This window comes from Enhydra lutris, unplaced genomic scaffold (genome assembly GCF_002288905.1).
Source record: "Enhydra lutris kenyoni isolate GAN:26980312 unplaced genomic scaffold, ASM228890v2 scaffoldscaffold18, whole genome shotgun sequence".
In the NCBI taxonomy this organism is placed as follows: Eukaryota; Metazoa; Chordata; class Mammalia; order Carnivora; family Mustelidae; genus Enhydra; species Enhydra lutris.
The window spans coordinates 29,701,613-29,727,611 of record NW_019154102.1 but is presented as its reverse complement, the minus strand read 5'-3'; the positions used below and the strand labels follow the sequence as shown (position 1 = coordinate 29,727,611).

The 25,999-nt window shown below is 34.4% G+C and overlaps 1 protein-coding gene across 5 annotated transcripts in view; it reads right to left on the bottom strand.

Moving 5' to 3' along the window:
- LOC111148019 (catenin alpha 2) overlaps positions 1 to 25,999 on the bottom strand; it is a 1,008,661-nt gene that overhangs the window by 14,177 nt on the left and 968,485 nt on the right. For 3 of the 5 annotated variants that reach the window (XM_022504359.1, XM_022504361.1, XM_022504358.1), the window contains one exon: positions 16,222 to 16,365. The exons of the other annotated variants lie outside the window; for them this stretch is intronic. In XM_022504359.1, the coding sequence (XP_022360067.1) occupies positions 16,222 to 16,365 (144 nt within the window). The remainder of the gene's footprint in view (positions 1 to 16,221; positions 16,366 to 25,999) is intronic. 5 annotated transcript variants of the gene reach the window in all.

The following is a 25,999-nucleotide window of genomic DNA, read 5'->3' as shown; positions in this document are numbered from 1 at the left end:
CAAAAATTTAAAGAAGTATTAATATATATTTCAAAAAAAGAAGAGGAAAGAAAGCTTCTGAACTCATTCTACAAGGTCAGCCATTTCTCTGATACCAAAACCAGACAAAGACACAACAAAAATGATGACTGTAGATGCAAAATCCTTAATAAAATGTTAACAAACAGCATTTAACAATGCATTAAAAAGATCATTTACCACAATCAAAGTGGATTTATGCTGGAGAAGCAAGGATGGCTTACTGTGCACAGATCAATCAGCCTGATATACCAAATATACACAATAAAGAATAAAAATGAAATGGTTATCTCAATAAAATGCAGAAAAAGCACTTGACAAAAGTCAATAGGCACTCGTGATAAAAAGCTCTCAAAAAGTGGGTTTGGTGGGAACATACATAATACATAACATAATAAATGCCATATATCACAAACTCACAGCTAACATCATACTCAGTGGTGAAAAATGAGAGCTTTTCATCTACAATCAGGATCACAACAAGGATGTCCACTCTTGCCACTTCAGTTCAACATAATACTGGAAGTCCTAGCCACAACAATCAAATAAGGAAAAAAAAAAAAAGTCATCCAAATTGGCAAGGAAAAAGTAAAACTGTCACTATTTACAGATACTGTGGTATTATATGTAGAAAACACTAAAGATGTCATCAAAAACTATCAGAATAAATGATTTCAGTAAAGTCACAGGATACGAAAGCCATATAGAAATTGAAGATGATACAAATGAAAAGCTCTATCATGCTCATGCATCAAAAGAATTAATATTGTTAAAATGTCCTTACTATCCAAAATGTTCATACTACCCAAAGCAATCTACAGATTCAATGTAATACTTACCAAAATATCAATAGCATTTTTCACAGAACTAGAATAAAGCATCCTAAAATTTGTATTGAACCACAAAAGACCCTGAACAGCCAAAGCAATCTTAAGAACAAAGCTGGAGGTGTCACAATCCCAGACTTCAAGGTACACTACCAAAGCTTTAGTAATCAAAACAGTATGGTACTAGAGTAAAAATAGACACACAGATCAAATGTAATAGAACAGAGAGTCTAGAAATAAATCCACACTTACATGGTCAATTAATGACAAAGGAGACAAGAATATATTAGGAAATGTATTGGGGAAAAGACGAGCACTTCAATACATGATACTGGGAAAACTGGACAGAAACATACAAAATGAATGTTAACTGGACTTTCTTATACCGTACACAAACATAGACACAAAATGGATTAAGGGACTAAATGTGAGACATGAAACCATAAAAATCCTAGAAACAAAGGTGGTAATCTCTGATACTGCCATAGCAACATTTTTCTAGATAGGTCTCTCAGGCAAAAGAAACAAAAGCAACAGCAAACTATTCCGATTACACCAAAATAGAAAACTTTTTTACAGGAAAAGAAACCATCAAAAAAATGTGACTTACTGAGAGAATTTATTTGCAAATATAGATTTTTAATATTACTCCTTATTAGACAGATTAAAGAACTTATACAACTCCACACCAAAAAAAAAAAAACAAAAAAAACAAAAAAACAAAAACAAAACACATTGATTTAAAAAGGGCAGAGGACCTAAACAGACATTTTCCCATAGAACACATACAGATGGCCGACAGACATGAAAAGATGTTCAATGTCACTTATTATTAGGGAAATGCAAATCAAAACTACAATGAGACATTAGCTTGCACATGTCAAAACAGCTCAAATCAAAGAGACAAGAAATAGTAAGTTTCGGCAAAGATGTTGGAGAAAAGGGAAACTTCATGCACTGTTGGTGGAAATGTAAATCATTACAGCCAATATGGAAAACAGCATGGAGGTTCCTCAAAAAATTTGATTTGGTATTTCTACTATGGGCATTTCTCCCCCCCAGAAAAAGCAAAAATACTAATTCAAAAAGAGATTTGCACCCGTATGTTTATCACAGCATTATTTACAACATACCAAAGATATAGAAGCAACCAGTGTCCATAGATAAAGGATTAAGAAGATGTATATACATATGATGGAATATTACTCGGTCATAACAGTGGATGAGATTTTGCCATTTGCAACAACATCCAGGGATCTAGAGAGCATTACATAAAATGAAATTATAAATGAACACACAAAAAAAGTAGGAACAAACCCCATAAATAAAGAGAAACATCTGGTATTTGCCAGAGGGGCAGAATTGGGAGGAGGAATGGGTGAAATGGAGGAAGTAGGGTGGGAGGTACAGGCTTCTAGTTATGGAGTAAGTCATTGGGATGAAAGGTACAGCATAGAGAATGTAGTCAGTAATATTATAATACCAATTTGTATGGTGGCAGATAGTGACTATCCTTGTATTAAGCATAGTTTAACAGAATTGTCCAATCACTATGTTGCACACCTGAAACTAACAAGGTGTCAACTATACATCAATTAAAATAAATAAATCAATTTTAAAAAACAGATTAAACCCTCTTATTATACCCACTATGGGTCTTCTAAACCACCTTCCTCCCATAAAAGGCTGTGTTTTAAGAGTAGTATTTTAATATCACTTCTCTCTCATTATCATAATTTCCCCTCACATGACTCATAAAGAATGCTATCTTAAATATGATGCAGCAAACTGTTAGACACATATGTAACTGGGTAAAATAATTCACTGTACTAACATAAAATTAACTTTTTTTTCATTAGAGAAATGAGAATTACAGCAAGAAGAAATGGATATCATTATTCAAGAGCTCATAAGAGGTCTTCAGTATAATGCATAGTAAAACCAGTGATTTTAATTAAACTAGTTTTAAATTTGGCCAGTTATTTCCTGGCTTTTTATAATTGAATACATTTTTCTGCCTACTCTGAAACATTTTTTGAGTAGACATAAAGTAATACCCTTTAAATCTTTTTCTTTCTTCCTGGTGACTTATTTTCCCATTGTGAGATGTAAACCCACTACAATGTTCTCACATATTCAAATAATTTCCAAGCACTCACAGTATACACTGTCACAGATTGAGGTAGAAGTTTCCTATCTTTACTTCAGAACACAACTCCGTCAATTGTAACCATTAAGTCTTTAACTTCCACCTAGATACACCACTTCAGGTTCCTTCAAGAGTTGTTACTTTCACAAAGGTGACTCCTGATATTTAGAGAATGATCTAAACTGATCTGAAGTTTTCTTATTGACTCTTCCCAACATTCCAAGATAGCAAGGGCTCTACGATTAACTCCACTTCTCTGTAAAACCTGCTCCTCCTATAGTCATTGGCAACACAATTTTTCCACCTGTTTAGGTTTAAAACCCAGAATCTTATGTTACATATCATGTTCTCTTAGATCTAGCCTCCAATCTGCCATCATATCTTAGCAACAGCATTTTTAAAATCTGTCCATTATTTGACCTCACCTTCTCTACTGTTACCGCAAGGCCCAGTCATCAGAATCTCTTGCTGGATTGTTGCAGTATTTTCCCCTAAATAACTTCCTTTTTTTCCCTCATTCCTTTTTACTTCTTTGCTCTATTCTTTTTATTATTATTATGTTCAGTTAGCCAACATATAGTACATCATTAGTTTTTGATGTAGTGTTCAACGATTCATTAGTTGCATATAACATAGTGCTCATCACAACATGTGCTGCTTTGATCTGTTCTTAAACAGAAGCCAGAATGATCCTACTAAATGAACTCAAAGAATGTCACTTTTCTTCTCAACATTGTCCTGCAGTCCCCCATTTCAATATGGGTAGAATCCACAGCTATTAAAGTGGTCTTCAATGTCATACAATCTGATCCCCAATTGTTCTGATTTTTCCTTCGTTCACTCCACTCCTTAATGCTGATCCCTTCCCTAGAGCAGTCATGGCCACACTTCTGGGACTTTATGCTTATTATTGCCTCTGCCTAAAGGCTCTTCCCACAGATCTTTGATAAAATACCAACATCTTACTGAAAACTTCCCTTTCTAAATTGCAACTCCATTTCTGCCCTATTCCATTTCTAGTCTTTCTCTGTTTTTTTATTATTTTTTCATACAGTCATCACCATCTGACAAATATTTTCTTCTGGGTTTACTATCTCCCACCCCATGCTACATACCAAACACCTGAAACTGTCTAGCAAATGGGTATTCCATAAATACTTGCTAAATATTATTGAATAATTGCAACTTTACAGATGAGGAAATAAGAGATGACAAAGCTTGTCCAAAGATAAAGTAGGGCACGATGTCTAGTATAGTACCTAATTCTCCATGCCTTCCACCTATTCATTCCTCCATGGAAGAATAGCCAAATAATGATATTGGCAGGACAGTAGAATTTAGGGACATAAAACAGACAAAATAAACATTAGCTAAACTGCTACACAAATCTTATGATCTCTTCCTTTTACTGTGCTTCACTGGTACAATCAGGATCATCCTTTGCTCAGAAAACATCCACAATCTAATTCTTTGTGTTTACTGCTACTGCTTTCTATATATAAATTACTGAGTTTTCATTAAAAATCATCTCCCTCATTCATAGTACCAGCATCTGTGAGGCATAACTGTGTGTGGTAGGTATTACAGTGCCGGTGTCTTAATACAATCTACAAAAATACAATCTACTATATATATTATATATATATTATATATGTATGTATATGTATATGTAGTAGATATATACATATATACATAGATACATATATATATCTACCATATATATATGGTAGATACCACAATCCTTTACGTATGAAGAAACAAATACAGAAAAATTTTTTGTGAACTTAGGTTCACAAAATTCCTATCTGATAGAAATGGGCTTCAGTCCCTGTGACATATAACATCCAGCCTTCTTTGACCAGGTAAATATACCATAGTGTTTTCCTGCTCTGAACTCTATTCCTGGCTATTGGTGCCATCATAGGGCTAAGCAAGAGTTATGATGTGTTCTAATTCCTTTCAAGTATGAGTCATGTGACCAAGCAGTAATGAGGTAAATTTCCTTAAGCCACAAAGGAAAAAAAAAAAAGTCACACTAACTTCTAATCTTGCAATCATCATACACATGAGATATAAATTAGACAAGAAGCAGGGACATCATCTACTTATTTTCTCACCAGCTACTAAAGTCATCTACATGTTCAAAGAAAACTTGATTAAATACAACCTATAGTTCTCCTTTCCCCTACCCCCCATATATGCCACTTGCTATTTATTCATATGGTATGAAAAGACTTTATTCAAAATTTCTACACCTTAGCTTTATACTCCACCATATAATGGGTTCCATGATATGATGTCAGGCTGACTGATATAAATTTTAAGAACCTAGTATGTATTAGTTGCTACCATCATCTACACCATCTGACACATACTATTTTCTGTGTCTCCTGTTCAAGAACTAGTTCAACTACTAGGAGGAGCAAACATCTTACATTGCAAAAAGCACAAGACCTGGCTCTAACCTTGCCTGTGCCAACCACTGACGGTGAAAGTTTGGGACACTATAGTAACCTCTCTGAGTTCCTATTTCTTCAGCTAAAAAGTGGGGTTAATAATACCAATACACTTTCACAAGTCATTGAGGCCCAAGTGAGAAAGTAAACTTGAGACACTTCTTTAAATTTTAAAAATGTCACTATAAAGTAGTATTAATAAGGTGATACCTTTTTGGAATCCTTTTAGTGTATTTATCGTAATTTATTGGCCCACCTGGGTAACTTAGGCCTAAGAAACTCTGCACAGATACAGTTATTCGAATAAATGCCCAGGTAGCGTGAGAGTACCATAAGCCTAAGTGAGGTAAGAACAAGGTACATCCAAAAGGAGGGAAGCTTTCTTCTTCCACCTGACAGTGGACATTGCTAGGGATAAAGCATGTCTGGGGCAGTCTAGTTACAATCCCACTTTTCCCATTTATGGGGAAAAGAAATATAACACAGGAACCTTCTGTTTGGGATCCCAAAACTGGCTGTGGAATGCAATCCAAAAAGAGATATAGATTTAAAAAAAAAAAAAAAAAAAAGATAAACCATTCTTGCAATAGAAACAGCTAACTCCTTCATGCAGCTATCCTTAGTGGTTTCAGCTCAATTTTGGTTACACTCCTTGTTAGTATCACATAATTAGTTACTTATTTGCTACTTTGTCTTCAAAAGCTTTGTATATGTGTGAAAGTCTTATCTCCAGAGCTAGACTTCTGGATATATATAAACAAGCACTTCCTGGCCCTTTACTGGTTATGTCCTCCACAGCAGCTAGCACTACCTAAGCCATATTGGCATTTGGTATATGTATCCCAGTGTTTAGACAGTTGAATGATGGATTCTTAGTTCAGGCAGCCTCTTAAATTGGCCATGGGCTAATATACTCTGGATATTTTCCAGACTCAATACATACTGAGCATTCCAACCAATTAGATCTTTCCTATATGTTATACCACTTAATCCTTACACACTATATTACTTTATTCTCATTATCCAATAGATGAGGGAACTGAGGCTTACATACCTAGCTAATAGGATAATTACCAGAAATACAACTGCATGACTTCTGTCTCCAGTGTATTTAGGAGTATACTGTAGCTCCAACTCCTTTTGAATAAAATAAGAAAAAAGGCCATTTAAGGTAGTTCCCCTGAGAAGCCACATATGCCTGCCAGGGCTTGGCCTGGTTAGGAATATCATCGGTTCCTCCTGGAGTGACTGTACTTTAGGAAAAAATGCAGCAAAAGCACCAGAGGGTTCCCTTCAATCTAAAAGTGGAAATATGATTTATTTAGTTAACAAAGAACCTCTATGGATGGACAACATATTGTATGTTTCCTTGCAAAAGAGGTTGAACTATGCAAGAAACTTTCAAAACCACAGATTAAAGGGCAAAGAATCCTCAAAAGATGGGAAATGCATAACAGTATTGCCAAAAATCATAGAAAAATACTAGCAGTTCCTTTGAAAGAGAGCATCAAATCTATGAAATTGGAAAACTTCTTTGAAAAAAAAAGGACTTCACAAACTTTCATGAAAATGACAACTTTTAACCAGTGAACAAAGATAAACATTAAAGGGTTAGAGAGAGTCTAATACAGTATCTTGCCCCTACTAAAAATCATAATTAATATTGAGATGAAAGCTTCCTCAAGGCACAATCCATATCTTAGAGTCCCTGTGAATCTAGCCTTTGACAAAGTTAAATCACCTCCATATTTATTATAAGATGTAAAGGCCTCCTTATTATTTCTTTACCTGATATACTAAAAAATGCCAAGGAAAATTCTTCAAACGTACTACAGCTACATCTTTGAAAGAAAGAGTGATCTCTGTTATATCTGGAGTCACCACCTGTTAGAGCTCTCCAAACTTCTTTTAAAGAAATTAATGCTAAGCTATGAAACATAATCGGTTTCTATCTACAACTTGATTGGTTTCAAGGGCTCACCCACTAATTTCAGCATTGCCAGGCTTACTCATTATAAATATTATCTCAGAAACACCTGCATAAGTCATTTGACTTTCAAGGAGACCGTGGACCTGATGCACATCTTAATATTATTTTGTTAAGGAAAAAATGTAAACCATTGCTCTACTTTTTTTCATATTTTTTTAAAAATGTGCTTGTTACCATATAAAGATTTAAAAATATGCAAAGAATGGCTAAATATATAATGATATGTGAAAAATATTTGTTAAAAAAAGATACTATAAAAACTGAATTATTTTAACCTCAAGACTCTTGTTTATAAAAAGCAAGAAACTGAAGAAACTTTACCTTGTTTAAAACTTTCTTTTGAGCAACATTCTCACCAAAGTCCCTAATTTCCTTTGATAGTAGAAATGCCTGCATCTCTAAAGCAGATTTGGGATAAACAATGAGAGAGGTGGATGGAGACCTTTAAAAGGTGTATGAAAGTTATGGCCAGAAGAGGACTGGGATGGGAACTCAGGAGTCTAGCCTCTAGGAAAGTGCATATCCATACCCTATTGCCATGCTGGGAATGGGCATTTGGCAGATGAGGCTGGACCATTTTATGCATCATCTTCCATCCTTCCAGAAGGAAGAAACAAAAGACTCCATTTCAAATAGTATGTACACTCTAGGTGAAAGGTCAAGATCAACCAGATCTATAGTTCTTATCCAGGGGCAACTTTGTCCGTGTACCCCAGGATACATTTGGCATTTGGCAAGGTCTGGAGACAATGGACTGTCACTACTGGAGAAGGAAAGTTGCTACAGGCATCTATAGAGGAGATGCCAGAGACATTGCTAAATATCCTGCAATGGACAACTGCAACCAGCTCCCCACAACTGGTAATTATCCAGGCGAGGCTAGACTAAAATAGCCTACTGCAGCAAGCCAAAAAGGATTTTCTAGGAAAGGGTCCAAACTGACGTTAAGTACTGGAAGGGTTTCATCACAGCTCATAAGGCTCTCTTCCCTCAATTTCCTAGACCAGTATTTTTCAAAGTGTGATCCATGAGTCCTCTGCATCAGAAATATTTAGGCATAGAATTACATATTCCTGATCTCAGATGTGATATCAGAACTGTAAAGGCAGAGCCCAGAATTCTCAGCAAATTTTTATTTGTTTCCCATGTGATTCTTCCATAGATTGTAATGTGAGAATCACCACTTCATTTCTCTATTGAAGTCATTCCCTTTTATATTGTCAATTATGACCTCTCTGTGAGTGATTCTTCCGAGACTCCCAATGACAAACTAATGGAATCTCTACGAAGGTATAGACCTTGGTTGGTTATTCACTACTATACATCCAGTGGTTTAATTGGAGTAAAGATGATGGAATAAAACAAATAGCACCTAATTTATCAAAAAAATATATCATCTTTTGGGAGAGACAAGATAAGGAAAAATAAAATTAGCTACTCCTTTATTTAGTACTTCTCCATTCTGTAGACTGAGCTAAGTGTGTGACATCGACACATTTAATCCTAACAACACACTTAAGTAGATACTAATATCATTCTCATTTTGCAGCTAAGGAAAATGGGGCTCAGTGAAGTCAAGCAACTTGCCCAAGATCACAAAGCAACTAGTGGAAGTCAGAATTCTATTTGTGTTCCATTTAACAGACGGTATACGTGGACAAGAACTACCACTCCCTGCCTAACTCTCCCATATTTTCAGGTTCCTCATATGATGTAAACAGAAGCTGTTGGAGTAGGGGGACAGATAGTCCTGGGAAATCCCCTTAAAGGGTGCTAACACAGCTAGAAAGCTCACCATTTTGCCCTCACACTTCTTTTCTTCTTCCTGTATGGAAAATAGAAAGAGCATGAGCAGTCACCTTGGACCAAAGGTGAACTTGAGAGTAGGAGCCTCAACACTAAGTAGAACGGACCATAAATCAGAAGAAGTCTGGGTTCCTGATGATTCTGAATTCACTATATTGGCCCTGAACTACATAGTCTATATGACAGAAAAGTAACTCTCCATTTAGAGGTTTTATCAAATGAAGCTGAATCTATATCTGATTAAAACATGTGAAAGACTGTACAAATTGTTAATACTGTTATTGGCCATTAATAATTTAAGATAGTTAATTAAAATGCAATATTTCACATCTAGATGTAATTAACATTTTTCTGTACCATAAACTTCATGTGGGAAAGCAAATGAACTCTGCCACTGTGGCCCTTACTTTCCAACTCCTTTTTTAAAATAAATTATTAAGTTGATTAATTCAACTATTTTGGAAGTATTTTTTTATATTTCTAAACCATAATCTTAAAAAACATGGAAAATTTAACAAAGTAAGTTACAAAAGAATTAAGAAAACTAGGGAAAAAATTAAGAAGCTGATGTATAAAGCACACATTATGTACTTGTTATGCAAGGAAACAGGGAAAATTGAACATATTCCCTACCTTTATGGAATTCACAGAGTAGTTGAGAGACATATAATTGGGTAAGTTTTTACACTGCAGTATCCTACTCAGAATGACAGAAAAAACACATCATGCTGTGATAGAACGTCAAGGGAGGCTTCTTGGAAAGCACTACTGTCTGTCAATCCCTAACTTTGTGACCTCCAGGAAGCTACTTCAATTCCTTGAATTTCATTTTCCTAATATTTTTAATGGGGATGACAGTTTCCTCCAAGGGATAACTGTTAAAAACATTGCATACTGCATTTAAAATACTTAGCACAGTGCCTGGAACATACTGAGCCCCCACTGTACCTTAGCTAGTATAATAATGTTATTTACTACATGCAATTGTCCTATTGTCCCTCTAAATGTATTGCTATCCTAATTTATTTATTTATTTATTTATTTATTTATTTATTTTATTTATTTATTTTTTTGCTATCCTAATTTATAAAGCAAAAACAAAAGCTCAGAGATTAGGAACATTACCCAATATCACCCGAATTGTAAAAGAGTCAGTTTTCAAATTAATATCTAACAGCAATACATTGCTTATTAACATCTATCTTAAGAGAACACAATGTTCTCTAACTTATTTTTCAGGTATTGGACATCAAAACCATATAGCTGTTAACTGTTCTCTGCTTGACTTTTATTCATGTAAAATACAGGCCTTATGGGGTAAGTAATTTTGCCTGGCACATCTTCTAAGAACCACTCAAGATTATGTTTGCTTGGGATTGTGTGATACAGCCAGTAACAGAGCTACACATCCTCAGTAAAAAAATAAGAATTTTTTTAAAAAAAGATCTTCAGGTCACCATGCCAAAATCAATTTTCTCAATTAATGGCAGGCAATGGCATTCTACCAGTCAACTGCTTCTAGTATATGACAAGATCACCATCTCTGCCACAGTAATTACTGCAATTATCTGTACAGAGTTGAGTATGGAGAAGAAAGCAAGGTTCGCTATCACTTCTTGACTTCTAAAGAAAGTTCTCAAAAAACAAATACTAGTGATTCTGGCAATCTGAAACAGGATAACTGTGTGTAAAACGGGTTGAATCCAGAATGGAATTTTCTTACTGTGATCTGAGGGCCACCTTCTTCCAGATCAGGGTTCTGATATAAGATTCTCATGTCTTAGTCAAATGTAAAGTACCTCTCTAGTGCCTTTCTCTTCTTGCATCTTTGAACACATGTATAACATTTACACAGACTGATGGGGAGAAGATAATAATCAGGTCCACGAAGAAAAATACAGAGGGAAAAAAAAATCACTTCCAAATGGTTGTTGATTTAGACACAGAGTTAGATAATTCATATTTTTCAACATAGACCATATAGATTAGATTCTATATTGGCATGAATGTTTGATTTTTCCAGTCATGATGGTAATGCTAATCTATACATTTCTCTTTCTAGAAATTCCCCTAATTAAAATGTAAAAGTAGTCAAATAGTTCTACCAAAAATACCACCAAAAATAAATACTGCTCTGGACTGTTGTAAAACAACTTAGCCCTGAACTTCATTAACTTCTTATATTGGAGCATAAAAATGATGGACTCAAGATGGTCCCTTAAATATTTATAGTCTCATGCTTTTCCTTTAAGGAGATGTAAGAGCACCACTTGGCAATTCTTTACACTTAATAATTACCATTCTTATAAAGGTTTTTATGCTTAGTCAAAATTTAAGTCAACTTTCTAAAGAACATTCTTAAATTACCTTTAAATCCTATTTTTCCCAAGTCTTTTATTCTTAATATTTTAATTCTTTTTTTATTTTTTCTGGAACTTTTTCCAAGAACACAGAAACATAGTCAGATTTTGCCTTGTAGATTTTAAAACCTGCGGGTAGGAAGGGGTACTTTCAGATTCAAAGAATGTACTCCCTGCAATCCTGACTTAACAGGTCTGCATCTTAGCCATGGTTCTGCATTTTAGCAGTCTCCTCCCACCACTTGATGTTTTTGGCATGAAGATGATCGTTTGATCATTTTGGGAAACACTCATTAAAATCAGAATGGGTCAGGAAAATTTCTTTGCTCTCTAGACCCCACTTTTTACTTGTGTAACTCCACTTTCTACTTTTCTCCATCTTTCCACCCATCTCTGATATTTTCAGGTCCAATCAGCACAGAATACATCCATACCTCACAACTATGGGCATTGTTTCTCTCCTCTTCTACCTGGAAAAACTCTCATCTACTTATCCATCAAGGTTAAGAAAAATATTACCCCTTTTATGAAGTTTCCTCTTCCCCCTTCTCTTCAGGAATGCCCACATTACCATACATATACATATATATATATATATATATATATATATATATATATATATATATATATTTGTTACAGTGATTATTGAAACCTATCGTTACCATTATAGTTACTGATTATGGGTCTGTTTTCCATGCTAATTCGTCCATTCACAGACAGTGAACATCACATATTATTAACCCAATAAACAGATTTTGAATTATAACCTAATAGTAGAATCACCTCTAGAGATATTTAAGGGGGCAGGGGGAACAGTTGCCAGCATTTTTCACTGTTCTTTTGAGACAAACATAAATCTAATATCTCTAACCTCCTTTAATAATTTATAGTGTTTGACAAGATTTTTTCTAAGTTCTACTTGAACTTTTTTGGAAAAAATTATTTCTAAGAGAACATAGACTGAGCATGCTATTTCATCATCTCCATATATACAAGTTTTGCTTTTGAAAGTGATTTCCTGACATGGTATATTCTACAAATTAATTTTTATGTCATGATAGGAAATTAAGAAACATTTTACTGGATAATGTAAACTAAATCTTTAGAAGCTGGGATAGGGAAAAAGCAATTCTACTCATGGAATTTCAGTCTATTAGAGAAGCCTAAGTAATAACTTAGAAGGAATTTGGGTAGCAAGAAATACAACAAATAGTGCTGAGTGAAGCAAAGTATACACTGCAAATCATTTATGAATCTACAGCACCAGAGAAGCTTTCAAACATAAGTGTGCTTTATTGTCAAATGTGGGCAAATCATGCCCAAATGAGTATTCTCTTTCCAAGTGCACTGGGGAAAGAGACTTACATAATCATGTGTGGTTTTAGTGTTTAAGCCTTCTCAACACTGGCTGCTTGAGAGCAAAGTCGGTCATAGTTTCTGCTCAGTACATAGAGAATGTTCCATTTGCTTTGGAAAATTGTCCTGCTTACATGGATTCTCTTGCTTATGGGCAGGTCTTCATGGCCATCAATATTTCTAAATGTGTCAATGGTAACACAGTCCCTTTCCACTTTTGTCAGAAAATCAGAAGGTCTCAGAGCTAGAGTCTCCTGTCCCTAATTCCTTCCCTTTTATTTCTCTTCTGCTATTGTAGCTATGAGTGATGATATGACATTTTGCATAAGAGAAAATGGCTGCCTGATTATATCTTAATAAATAATCTTTGTACTTCACTCACTTGCAGCTTCCTCAACTCTTCTAAGCAGTTATATCATATATTACAAATTCAGCAAATATGGAAGGGTTCAGGAAAGGTATGGGGCTGGATTATATGCAAATATTTTGATTCATGGTTTTGATACATGGCATATCTAAACACAGGACTCCTCTGCAAGATTTATAATTCCATGGTCTTGATGACCTGAAATGCTTCCCTGCCCTCCTTGTGTGCAGTAACACAAATCTAAACCACTGTGTTCCAAGTGAGCTGAAGATCTGATTCTCAAAAAGCCTTCCCAGTGCAATCAGTCTACCCAACACCAGAGGGACATATCTTAGTTCTTAGAAATGTACTGTCCTCACCTCTAAGTTGACACTTGGCACGTGTCTCTACACCCCAAAAGGTTGCATATTCCTCAAGAGCAGGAGCCAGGCCCCATATGTGTTCTATCCTCCATAACACACATTTTAAATACCCACCAATTCCCTACTCATCAACTCTTACCAACACTACAAAAGGACTCCTACAGTACTGCATAAGAAGTTTTTAATTTCCCAGTGATATCTAGATCCATTCATTACCTAATAGTTAAGGATTGTTTTTATATCAAAATATCAGAACAAAAAACCTATGGAGTCAAAGAAACAAATCAATCTTCCAAATCAACACATAGCTAACTATCAGACATTTGATATTGTCCATTTAAAAGAACAGAGCCCACTTGTTAACCAAACAATAAACTACATCAAATACAGGGTACATCCTAAAACCTACTTTGGACTGAAATTTTCTTCCTGGACTATAGAATGCTATGTCTCATACAAAAACAGTCTCATCAGCTATTCAGTATTTTTCCCATAAGCAATTTCTTAAAAATATATTATAAAATCATACAACTTTAGAGCAAGTTACTTTAGGATATATCTTGTAGATCATTAATCACCATTTTACAAGGAGAACACTGAGTCCCAAGAAATCAAAGTAATTTTCTTTCAGTTACCTAATTAGTCAGTGGCAGAAATGGAAATACTATTACCATGTTGAAACCTCAAATTAATTCAACTTTTGTTACACTTCATTGTTTTATTTACAGGACAATATATAGAATTTTTAAATTAGAATTTTAATACATACAAATGAATTAAAAAATAATGAACGCCACTATAAATGAAACATGCACATGAAGATAAACAAGTGCATGCACAATGCATTCCATGATAGACTCTCTGAATTTGCACAAGTGCACAACACAACCGTTCTTAACTCACGAAGTTAAAGATGATTGTATTCGAAGGGTTTGTAAAATATGAGCATTTCTTACCTGGCAGCTGTATGAGGGGTTGATAAAAGACATTGAAAACTTGAGCTATAGTTAGACATTAGATTTTTCTGGCACTGAAGGTCTCCTTCTGCCTGGGTTTGAGGGTGTTAGCATTTATAATGAAGGTAGGCCAAAGACTTCAGAGAGATCATCCAATATATAAGACTTTGGCATTGTTACCCACATTGCAATATAAAGTTGACTATATGTGATTACCACCTAAGTTTTCCTATTGGCCAGTTATGGCTCTATTTTTCATTATTGTACCTGAAATCTCTACCATTACAGTCACTTCTTTAAGTTAGAAACTGTAGGTGGGAAAATCACTTCAGAACTTGCCATGCCACACCACCCCAGGTAATGAAAGGAACGGGATTAGCTCTAGTGATTTTGAATTCTAAGAATGCATAACTTGGCGGGGCGAGGGGACAGAGATTTCTACATGTAACAAAAAAGCTAATGATGAGAAAGGACTCTTCCTTTTAAACTGCCTCTGATTTTCCAACACCAGTATCCACACATAGTTAACTAGGGATGTACACTTTGAAGAAAATGAATGATATCCTCTTAACATGTTTCCTAACACCTATGATCCACACCAAGGAGCTTTTATCCTACCCCATGAAAATTAACAGGGCCTCACATTTTGATGGTCAAACCCTTTTAAAAACACCCACCCTGATACTTCAACATCCTTTAAAGATTTAACCAACTTCATGAACTTCCTTTGCCCTTTTATATAAAAGCTGACATCTTGACAGTTTTAATAGGTACCCTGGAGAGAACAAGTAAAGTAGAGGAAAAATGCTCATTCCAGTTGATTTTTTCCTTCCAAATACTAAGGCATACAAAAGAATTAATCAGTATTATAGAAACCCAAATGAAACAAAGAACAGTGACATTTCACAGCTCTTACCCACAAAGAAATCTTACAAAACAGCATCAGTGTTATGACATACAGCATCAACAAAAAAGTTAGCAAATTTGGTTGTGACACCTTGAAAGGGCTGCACCCTTAATCTTGCAAGAGTGGTGACTCTTTTGTTTTAAATATTTTTTTCTTCATTTGAATATTTTCATTTGTTTACATCAAAACCAAGTTTATTAATTCTTTATGTATCAGTTTCTTCACAATTTTACCCCCACAATTTTAAAAGAACAGACTGATTCTCTGGGCTAACGTCAATAAAGGATATTGTGTGACCCTGTTATCTTTCAAATGAAGAAGAACATCTCCTCACCAGCCCTCCTTAAAGAAGCTCACCAAAGGACTACAGAATGGATTCATTCCACATATGCAATGACTTTCAGTCCCAATGGGAAGAAAGACTAAGAAATAAAGGAATGAAATACCATTTCTACATCTCAAGTTTCGATCATGCTTGAAGAATATATCTGCTGTGGAATTCTCAAATCATACAAAGAATAAATAAGTAGATCCTTTACCCAAAGTTGGTTAACAGTAAAAGAAGACTTATGTGGTCACATCTTTACTTCTTTCAATCCCCATCCACCTGCTTTCAAAATTAATGTTTACAATGAGAAAGATTACATTAGAAAGCAAAGTTACTCACCATGGAGGAATCACTGCTTCCACTCCCGATCGGAGCTCCCTCAGCACAGGTTGGGAGGTGGGTAGAAAGTTGACTAGCCCTGCCCCCATCTATGACATCACAATCTACCTCATAAAAGGTAGTGAAAGTGCTCTGAACTCCTGTCTGATTTCCGAGAGATACAGAAAAGAGTGAGTGAGAGAGAGAGCAAGAGAAAAAAAAAAAAACGTACCCTAATGGGAAGGGATTAGGGAAGTGGAAGAGGGAGTGGGTCATTGGGAGAAAGAGGCATATGAAGGAATTAGGTGCTAAAAGAGATATGGGTGGGCATCCATGATATTAAGCAGCCCAGCCATATGAATTCCTCAGTGGCTCTCTTGAACCGATAAATGGACCATCTGGGAGAAGGAGAATGAAGAAGCACCCTGCCTTGTCAGGCATTGCCAGGGACAATCATAGTGGCATTTAAAGGGGATGAAACTCCCATTTAAAGCATTGAAGATCACCAAGACAGAAAGCAAGGGCTGCAGCTCTTAAAGCCTGGAACAGTATGTGGGGAATCTCAAGATGTCTTTCTTGGAAGTTCCATTGCCCTGCTGTGTGACCTTCATCAAGCCCTTGGCCTCTGCATCTCCAGCCAGTACATGGTACTAAAAGGATACTTACCTCTTTTATTGGAATCACTGAAGAACTAATGCATTCATTGTTGCTACAACTGCCACTCTTTTTACTCTTCCTTTTTGTACCCAAGGAGGGGCTGTGTGACAGGCACATTTCAAAAGATAAGCCAATAACCAATGCCTATTTCTACTTCTTAAAATGTTATCTTCAGCATAAAGTATTACTGTCAATCTTGACCAGGTTTTTTGTATGTACTGAATATAACATATATCTAAATGGGGTTGTAAGAGCCCACCTTCAAAACTGGAGTAAAATTAAATGGGAAGATTTCCATACCATAGGGTCCCTACACTGCCACTGTCAGAGGTCAAATTTAGGTGACCCAGTGATGCTAACGGATCAAACACTGTGTCACATGCAGGAAAGCTATAGTCATATAGCTTTATTTAACCTCTGAATCCATTTTGGGGGAGGGGGAAACTGATCTCAGGCAAGATGGGAGAATAATACGGAGAACACTAAGGTCTTTTTTTTAAATGGAGGTTTAGAAGTTAAAAACTATGAACTACTCAAAAGTTGTCAAGGGAGTAGTATGATCAAACAAAAAGGAGTTATATTAAAGAGTAGGTAGGTCCTGAAACCATCCACATGGAAACCAAATTTTTATCTGCCTGGTGGGATATATGAAAATTGACACCTACTCTTTCCACAGAAAATATTTTAGTAAAAGTAAGAGCTTACTATTCATGGCATCATAAATGGGTAAAGCCCAAAGAAAGTTTGTTTCTATATGCAGATAAACAATATTCTTTAAATTTTCTTTTGTTTGAAGCAAATATAATTCTATTTTTAGTCCTGCCATTCTTAGCTCACTAACTACATAAGTGTATTAAATAATCACAATATAAAAATTAAGCAAAATAGGCAGGTTAGGGAGCATTCTGAAACACAGATGCTACTAAAGTCAAACTGATAATGGATTTAGCATTATTTCTCCCATCTTTTACTTCAAAATAAATGTTAGAGACATTTAAAGAATGTCTTTAGAGAAGTAAAGACAATAGAGAAGTAAAAAATATCAAATTTATGAAGAAAAAATGGAATTTTTCTTATACTTGATGTTTTCTGTACTTGTTAGGGATACTCTGCATATTTCCCACTCTGTATTATTCTATTTTCAGTAATTCTAAATCTAAATTCAAATTCTGGATTCAACAGCTTTTTTTCTGTGAATTTTCACGATTAATAGTCCTATGAAGCCTTATTTTTTTTCCTATTTTTACTTATTGGATCATTGACCAGTTGGCTTATCTTTGCTTTTTTATGCTTTATAGTTGATCCCATTTGTTTTAGAAATTAGGTGTTTCCTGACTTTCTCATTATAGGAAATATGCCATTCATTTACCATTATTTCTCAGTTTCAAAAACTAGTCTTACATGTTAGAAAATAATTTGTGTCATCTCACCTTTCATACAAAATTTAAAGGTCATTACTTTAAGATTACTGATGGCGATTGCTCAATAAACACCTTAAAAATTTTTACTACCCAACAAAGAAGGTACACATCTGCCAAAGTTAAGATATCAGAATAAAAATGGAGTTAAACATTTTTTAAATATTGAAATAAAACTGATTTATACTATATAGATATTTCTTATTATCTACTGCTTATTTGGAAATGGAGCATGACTTCAGGAACCCAATGCAAAACTAGGCTGCATCAAAAGGATGCAGAGTGGTGAACTGTGCTGACTTTTTAGGTGAATTTAGTATGATTGGTTTCAATAATGTCTTTAGTTATATTAGTTGAAAAAAAAATCTCTGACACAGAATGCAATGCCAGGACCAGATAATTTCTCTTCTTTAGGATCTAGCCTCTTGACATTTTTATGAAAACTACGTGTCATTAGAATTATGGAGCTGATGCATACTTTCTATGATATCACATAAATGGATGAGTTAGCCTTTCAAGACAAAGTATGAAGTGAAGTGATTGTAAGATTTCGGTCAAGAGACCATTATTGAAGTCATGGTTATAACTTTATTTTGATCAGAGATAGGATTGGTTTCAAAATGTTGCTTGTGAAAACCTGTTTCTATTTGACAGTACAAAAGATAAAGAAAAGTCAGGTACAATAATTTGTACATTCCAAAAGAATAATCTGGAGGTATATTAATAAAGTAATTAATTGTGGAAGACATGAACAGGCAGTTGGCATGCAATCTGACCAAAATGTTGTTGTTGAAGAGAACTATCTCAGCAAGACAGAATAATTTTGATAGCAACAGATTTGAACTGGGAGTTCCTAGATAAAGAGATTCTATTTTGAGTTTGTTTTATGATAGTGTCTCACATACAAAACCTTGAACTTAAAAGAATATGGGTTCTTATAAGATGATGTTGACTGGAACTTCTCCAGGAACTTCTCTAAGTTGAGAAATAGATTTGCAGAAGGAAATGGATGAAAGAGGTCAAGATACAGATTGTGCAGATTTGACAGAAGATCTAGCCAGAGTTCCAGTCAAGTTCATTATCAGCAAGGCATCTACACAGATGAAAGTATTCAGAGAAAAGCAGTAAGATAAGATGTAGTATTGATGATGAAAGAAAAGATTAAAGTCTAAATTAAGTAACTTTGCTTTTAAGAAAATTGGATTAGGATGAAATATTTGAAATATATTTATTGCCCACAAAGAAAATGACTGTTCAAGATAGAGTAAGACAATATGTTCTGAAGCAGTAAAAGAAATTTGAACTAAGAAAACTACACACTGCCCATCCAGAAGTCTTTCCTATTTGTAAGATACATGGCATATATTTCTCTCCTAAGGGCTGTGATAAAAACCATATTTTATAAATCATTTAAATTAAGCTGGAGAAAGCATTTGACAAAAATAATCTGCAGGAACAGAATAAGAAGATAGTAAATTAAACACACTTTTATTTCTAGAATATAGTAAACCAAGAACAACAGTGAATACACAGAGATAGCTATCAACAGACACCCTGCTATTCTTGCTGAGAATGCTAAACAGAAAGATGAGAAACTAAATAGAAAAAAAGAAAACCCAATGGACTACACAATCTAACAGAGGCACAAAAAAAACAGAAAAATTTCTTCTCTTCATGGAAATTATTTGCTATTAGAGATAAAGGACTTTGAATATCTTCACCCAAACGATATTTAGCACTATGCCTTTTAAGTAGTTGGAACACCCTAGAAGTGCTGTTCAATGAATCAGGAAATATCTTTATGTGAACAGGAAGTATAGCTCTTTGAAGCCCTGATTGCTGGTTTGTCATTAGAAATTAGGAACATCATATGGATATGATAATCTTTTTCTAGAAAAATAGGATTGTCAAAATTTTATCAAATCTAGCACCAAATGTAAAATCCTATCTCAGTTTTGCTAGGGAGTCTCTTAATTTCTTTTATTTTGAGTCATCTGAGGTAATGGAAAATTGTACAAAATCAGTAATGAGATTCCCCAGATAATATTTAGTATCAGGTCTTAATATTCATCTTCTCTTATTTATATATTTTTATATCAACTGTTCACATTTTAGCTTCTTTTTCTTCCAACTGCCTTCAATCCAGGAATTCTTGAGGTATATCCAAGTAGGAACAAGAAAAAAAAAATCACAATGGATTTAGGTAACCAATTCAAAGTAATGTATTTCTTGACTAGAGCCGACAAATCCAAGTGTACACAGGAATACCAGAAAGCATAAGCTAAATTACAAATACGGTTTCTAAATAAAGGTATTCTATCCAATACTGTGGCTTCCCATAATTATTTGGTTCAATTTAAGGGAAAAGGTGTTATCTGGATTTATTCTCACATATCCAAAACTAGTTAAAAATGAGGAGACATTTCCTAAGACACTACTATAGACATTAATTATTTAAAATATGTTAATAAAGAACATCTTAAAATGAAATCAATTATAACCAACAGACAGTATCTCAAAATCAAAATATGTCTCATGGGAAAATGTTATAAACCAGTACTTCTTCAATAGGTTCGCCTGTGTTACACAGATACCAAAAGATATGCACAATTAGTGTCCCTCATCCAGGTACCTCCCATGTGTCTAATTTCCAAGTTGTCGTAAAATATTACTCAACACTGGCTGTGAAATATTGTTCTGAATATTAACTGAAATCTAAAATGTTAATTGCTAATAGAATAAGGTGTGAATTATTTGCCTTCTTTTTAATTCAAGGCTTTCAAAACTTGAATAGCTTCTAAAACCTAAAGGAATGAAAGTTCACTGACTGAAGGACAAATAATGGCACTGACATTTCTGAGGTAGAGACATTCTTCATTAAGCCACTAGCCACTTCTACTCTAATGCACAGTAATGAACACCCTCAAACTAAAATAGAAATGTCTCCGTTTATAAGCTCAGGTGAGGCGATCAAATCAATCTATTGAGAAGATCCAAGTTAGGTCAACCTATGTCTCCACTTAAGGTAAAAAGAGTTCTTTCCTTGGTTCATGTTCCAGCTTTGTCACAAAGGAGTCTGTCTTCTTACTTTCAAATGAGAGCATTAGAATATAAAGTATTTTTTCTATGAATAAAACAAATTGGATGACCAACTGATTTAATTTCATCAGTAAAAGTTTCATTTTTTTAATAATAGATTGAATTGAGAAGTTTAGGGTCACCATCACCGAGTATATAACTAAAGAACTACTCTTTATAACAGAGCAATATACAATCCTCCTTTGCACGAGACTATTTAAATTCAGAGAGACACCTGACAGGTGTGGTACACTAGACACAAAACTTCCTATGATGCCTGGCACTCAAGGAGATTTTCACTTTTCTTATAAAAATCTCCATCTCCCATTTTTTTCCATATGTAACACCTTAAGTTTGTTAAATGTCACTTTTATAACACTGGGAGAATGAATTTGCACTGAAAAATCACTTCAGGGTTATTTTTCCCTGAAGGTTTGCATAATTTGGGTTGTATAAAAATCAGTGACCATGTACACTGATATAAATGTAACTAAGGAAGGCTCAATGAAGGAATCAGAACTTAAATGGTTATGGTTTCACTACCATAACCAATTGGGAAGGTTAGGCTTTTGGGAGAAAGATTGAATTAATTATTCAGCAACCCATCTTACTAGTAAAGTATATGCAGAGAACTATGGCCATTCTGCCAATGATAAATGTTTAATTTTCTTACTGGTACAGAGTATTTCCACCACCCTTTCTTCCTGATTTATAATCAGAAGTTTGTTTTAGTCTTTCTCTAGATCTGGACTCTCCTACTATTCATAGTTCTGAAAAGTCTGTTAAGCCCAAATAATTAACAGCCTCTCCTCTGGAAAATCTGGAGAAAATTATTTGGAACTGCTGTTAATTTCCTGAATATATACCTTTTATTTTTTTAAATGAAGTATAGAAATGCATTTCAGACCCCAAACTGAAATAGCCAGTAATTTAGATTTATTTCCATTACTACTACTCCGATCAGTAGAGATAATCAAGAATTGACAATAGACAGAATCAGAACATATATTTTTTTTTCATAAAGCAAAAAAAAAAAAAAGCTTTATTTTTATTCCTCCTTCTAGGTGAAGTTCTTACAGATACTGGGTTTTGAATACAATACCATTTTAAAACATTTTTTGTCAGTTTTATTTTCCTGCATTATATCATTTTTTATCACTGTTCTATGAACGTGCTATGTCTAAAGAATTAAGTTTAAAGTACACTGGGAAAAATATATTCTTATCTCACATGCCTATTCCTCGAATGCCTCAGTACTTTTTCCTTACTTCATTTTTTCCCCTTAAATAAATTTTCTTTTTTTCCAGTGTCTACAGATCTCTTATACATATCAAAACATAGGACAATTTCTGATTCCTCAATGACCTCTATTTTCTTTGTTACAAGTGACACCTTCCTCTAGACTTGGGTATATTTTTATTTATACTTCTATCATTAACCATACACATGCTGCCATCTATTAAAATAAATTTTATACTCTACTTATCACCTCATTCAGAATGAAATGTGTTAGAGTGGATCATCTGTCAGTCATTTTTATACTCTGCTCAATTTAGTAAACATATTACTTTCTTCTACAACATTCTAGAGACAATTGTAACCACTGGAACTATGAAGACGAACAACCTAAAATCCATTTCTTTTTTTTTTTTTTCTTAACATATAATGTATTATTTGCCCCAGGGGTACAGTTCTGTGAATCATCAGGCTTTCACTTATTTGTGGAGCATAACAAATAGCATGGAGGACAAGGGGAGTTAGAGAGGAGAAGGGAGTTGGGGGAAATTGGAAGGAGAGGTGAACCATGAGAGACTATGGACTCTGAAAAACAATCTGAGGGGTTTGAAGGGGCGGGGGGTGGGAGGTTGGGGGAACCAGGTGGTGGGTATTAGAGAGGGCACGGATTGCATGGAGCACTGGGTGTGGTGCAAAAACAAGGAATACTGTTACACTGAAAATTTTTAAAAAATGACATAATATTTAATCTTCCTTGAAGAAATGGATTTTAGAGTGTAAGCCTGATGATTCACAGAATATGTATTTTTAAAAGAACTTTCCCCAAATAAGAGTACAAGTTGTACAAAAGTACAAGGCTACACAACTAAGTACAATGCTTGTTTCAATGACTGCTTCAGCCCATTACAAAATACACTATTTTTTATAGATGAAACGCAGAATTTTCAAATAAAGTGCAACTCTCATCTCAAATCATATTTTTAAAATGTTTTTTAAAATGGAATACAAATGTATAAAAATGTAATCTATAATATATATAAATATATTTTTTAAAATATATAATACATATAGCATTGTACAAATAATGCCCATATTTTCTTTTCCCTAAACTGTCTTTGATCAGATATGTCACAGTTATCAACCACTGGTTCAGTTCCTGATTGCTGCTTATTCAGGGAATAAGGTAGTAAATATCAAATCATGTGTATTTGTTGCATGTGTGTATTTTTGTGTATATGCACATATGCCATAGTCAGGTAAGACTGATTCGACCATTATCAGGTTCTAGTACTGTATGAATGGCTTTCATTTATTACCATGAATATTCATGTTGATTTTAATTGAGTCCAATTTTTTAATGATGTGAAACAGGCCATGTAGACTATAACTGACTACTTACTCTCCCATTTTCCCTTTACTAGTTCAAATCCTACCAGTATCACAAATTATATTTGTTCACCTTGTCAAGATTCTCTTCATAACCCAATTGAGAGGGATTCAAATTTGGAAAGGAGAGATTTAAATGGCAAAGAAAAAAAGTGCACATTAGGGTGGGTTACTCAATCCCTTAGGAATAGCATAGGGCTCCATTCCACCAGGCTGAGGATGTAGGAAAGAACATTACTTGCCTTCAAACTCTGCTCCTATATTTTGTTAAGTATGAGAAAAAGACATTTATATGTAATGAAATCTATTAAAATTTGTAACATTTTCATGTGGACTCAACTATAACTTATAATCTGTGTCCTTCCATCTCTAACCTAAACACTGAATTCCTGTCCAAAGTAGGGCTAATTGCTCTTGCATTCTGGCTTCATTGTTTTAAAGATGTATTTGAACTTCAAAAGAAATTTAGGTGGAATTTTTCAGATTTATCAGAATGCTTCATGTTTAGCATTCTACATTCCAAAATTCCACATTAGTGTTTTCAGTCTCATTCAGAAAAATGCAAAAGTATAAATGTGAGGGTAGCTAAGATAATCAAAGGTTATGGAATGTTTTTTATTTCTCCAGATCCATATGTACATCTTCATTTTAAAATTTAAAAGAATCCATTAAATCCTCTGCAACCTAGCGAATAAAAAGTAAAAACACAGCAATCAAATATACAGGTAATATCCACATCATAGCACTGGAATGAACTTGTATTCAAAATATGTTTACATACTTGAAAAATAGTGGCTCAACTTTTCTGCCATGATGAATATAATACTGCCATGTTTAATGGATATTACCTGCACCAAAATAATTTACAATATGCTATGGTTAAGTTTCTTTCCTTTTTTTCTTCCTTCTTTCATGACTCTTCTCTCTTACTCTCCCTCCTTCCATTTCTTTCATTTTTCTTTTCTTCTTTGAACATTTCTTTTTCCAGAAAGCATATAAAACTGTTTTAAGAGTTTAAATAAACACAAAGCAAATAAAGTTTATAAATGAATGGATGTTTAATCTTCTGGACTTTGGTTTCCTCTACTTTCTCCTTGGCATTTCTAGCACTGTTAGTTTTTTGTTTTGTTTTGTTTTAATTTTTCTTCCCCATTGACCCCCTTAGCAACCATACAAATGGCTTAAACTGAATTGGCTCACAAATGCATCTTCTACTCTGAGATTTATTAAGAGCAGTACTTTTTTGGCCGGTGAGAAAGATGTAAGCCAATAACTTTAAAAACGTATCTCCAGCCAGAAAATTAATGGTGCTTCTTAGACAGCAGTTGGGTGAATGAACACATGTAGGCATATATTCGAGACTGAATTATTTCTCTAGCTTGCCATCATGATTCAAGAGCTTTTGGACCCATTGTTTCCCCACCCATAACCTACTGAGTTTCCTGCCCCCAAACACCCAAGCCAAACACAGATAAAACAGAAGCTTTTCCCAGTCTGTACACACAGAATCACATAAAACATACACATGCTGACATGGTACATAACTGTGCACACGTGCATTTTGCTTATCTTGATAGCACAAGGGTCTAAAAACACAGTTCTCAGCATTGAAATTCAAATAATTTTTCTTGACAAAATTGGGAATAGCCTATCCAAATCTCTTATTTTAGGGGAAAATCTGACTACTAACATATATACCTACTTGGGGGCTTTCATGTTTCAGAGAAGAAACCACAAACCTGAATCCCATGTACATAAACACATAGGAAAAAGGAAGAAAGATTCAAACATTTCTCTCTTTTTTTGATTGCATGTTATATTCTAGTAGTTTTTCCTTAAAAATGTAGCAACTTTGTCATGCCAGACCATAAAATAAATGGGGCCCCAAGCATGGGCACATTTTCTTGGCAAAATCATTGAAAAGTTTGTGTGTATGGGGTCTTACATTCTTGACTCTTTCAGAACTTTGAAGGTAGTCATTTGTGGCTATTTTGCAAAATAAACATTGATTTTTTTTTTTCTTC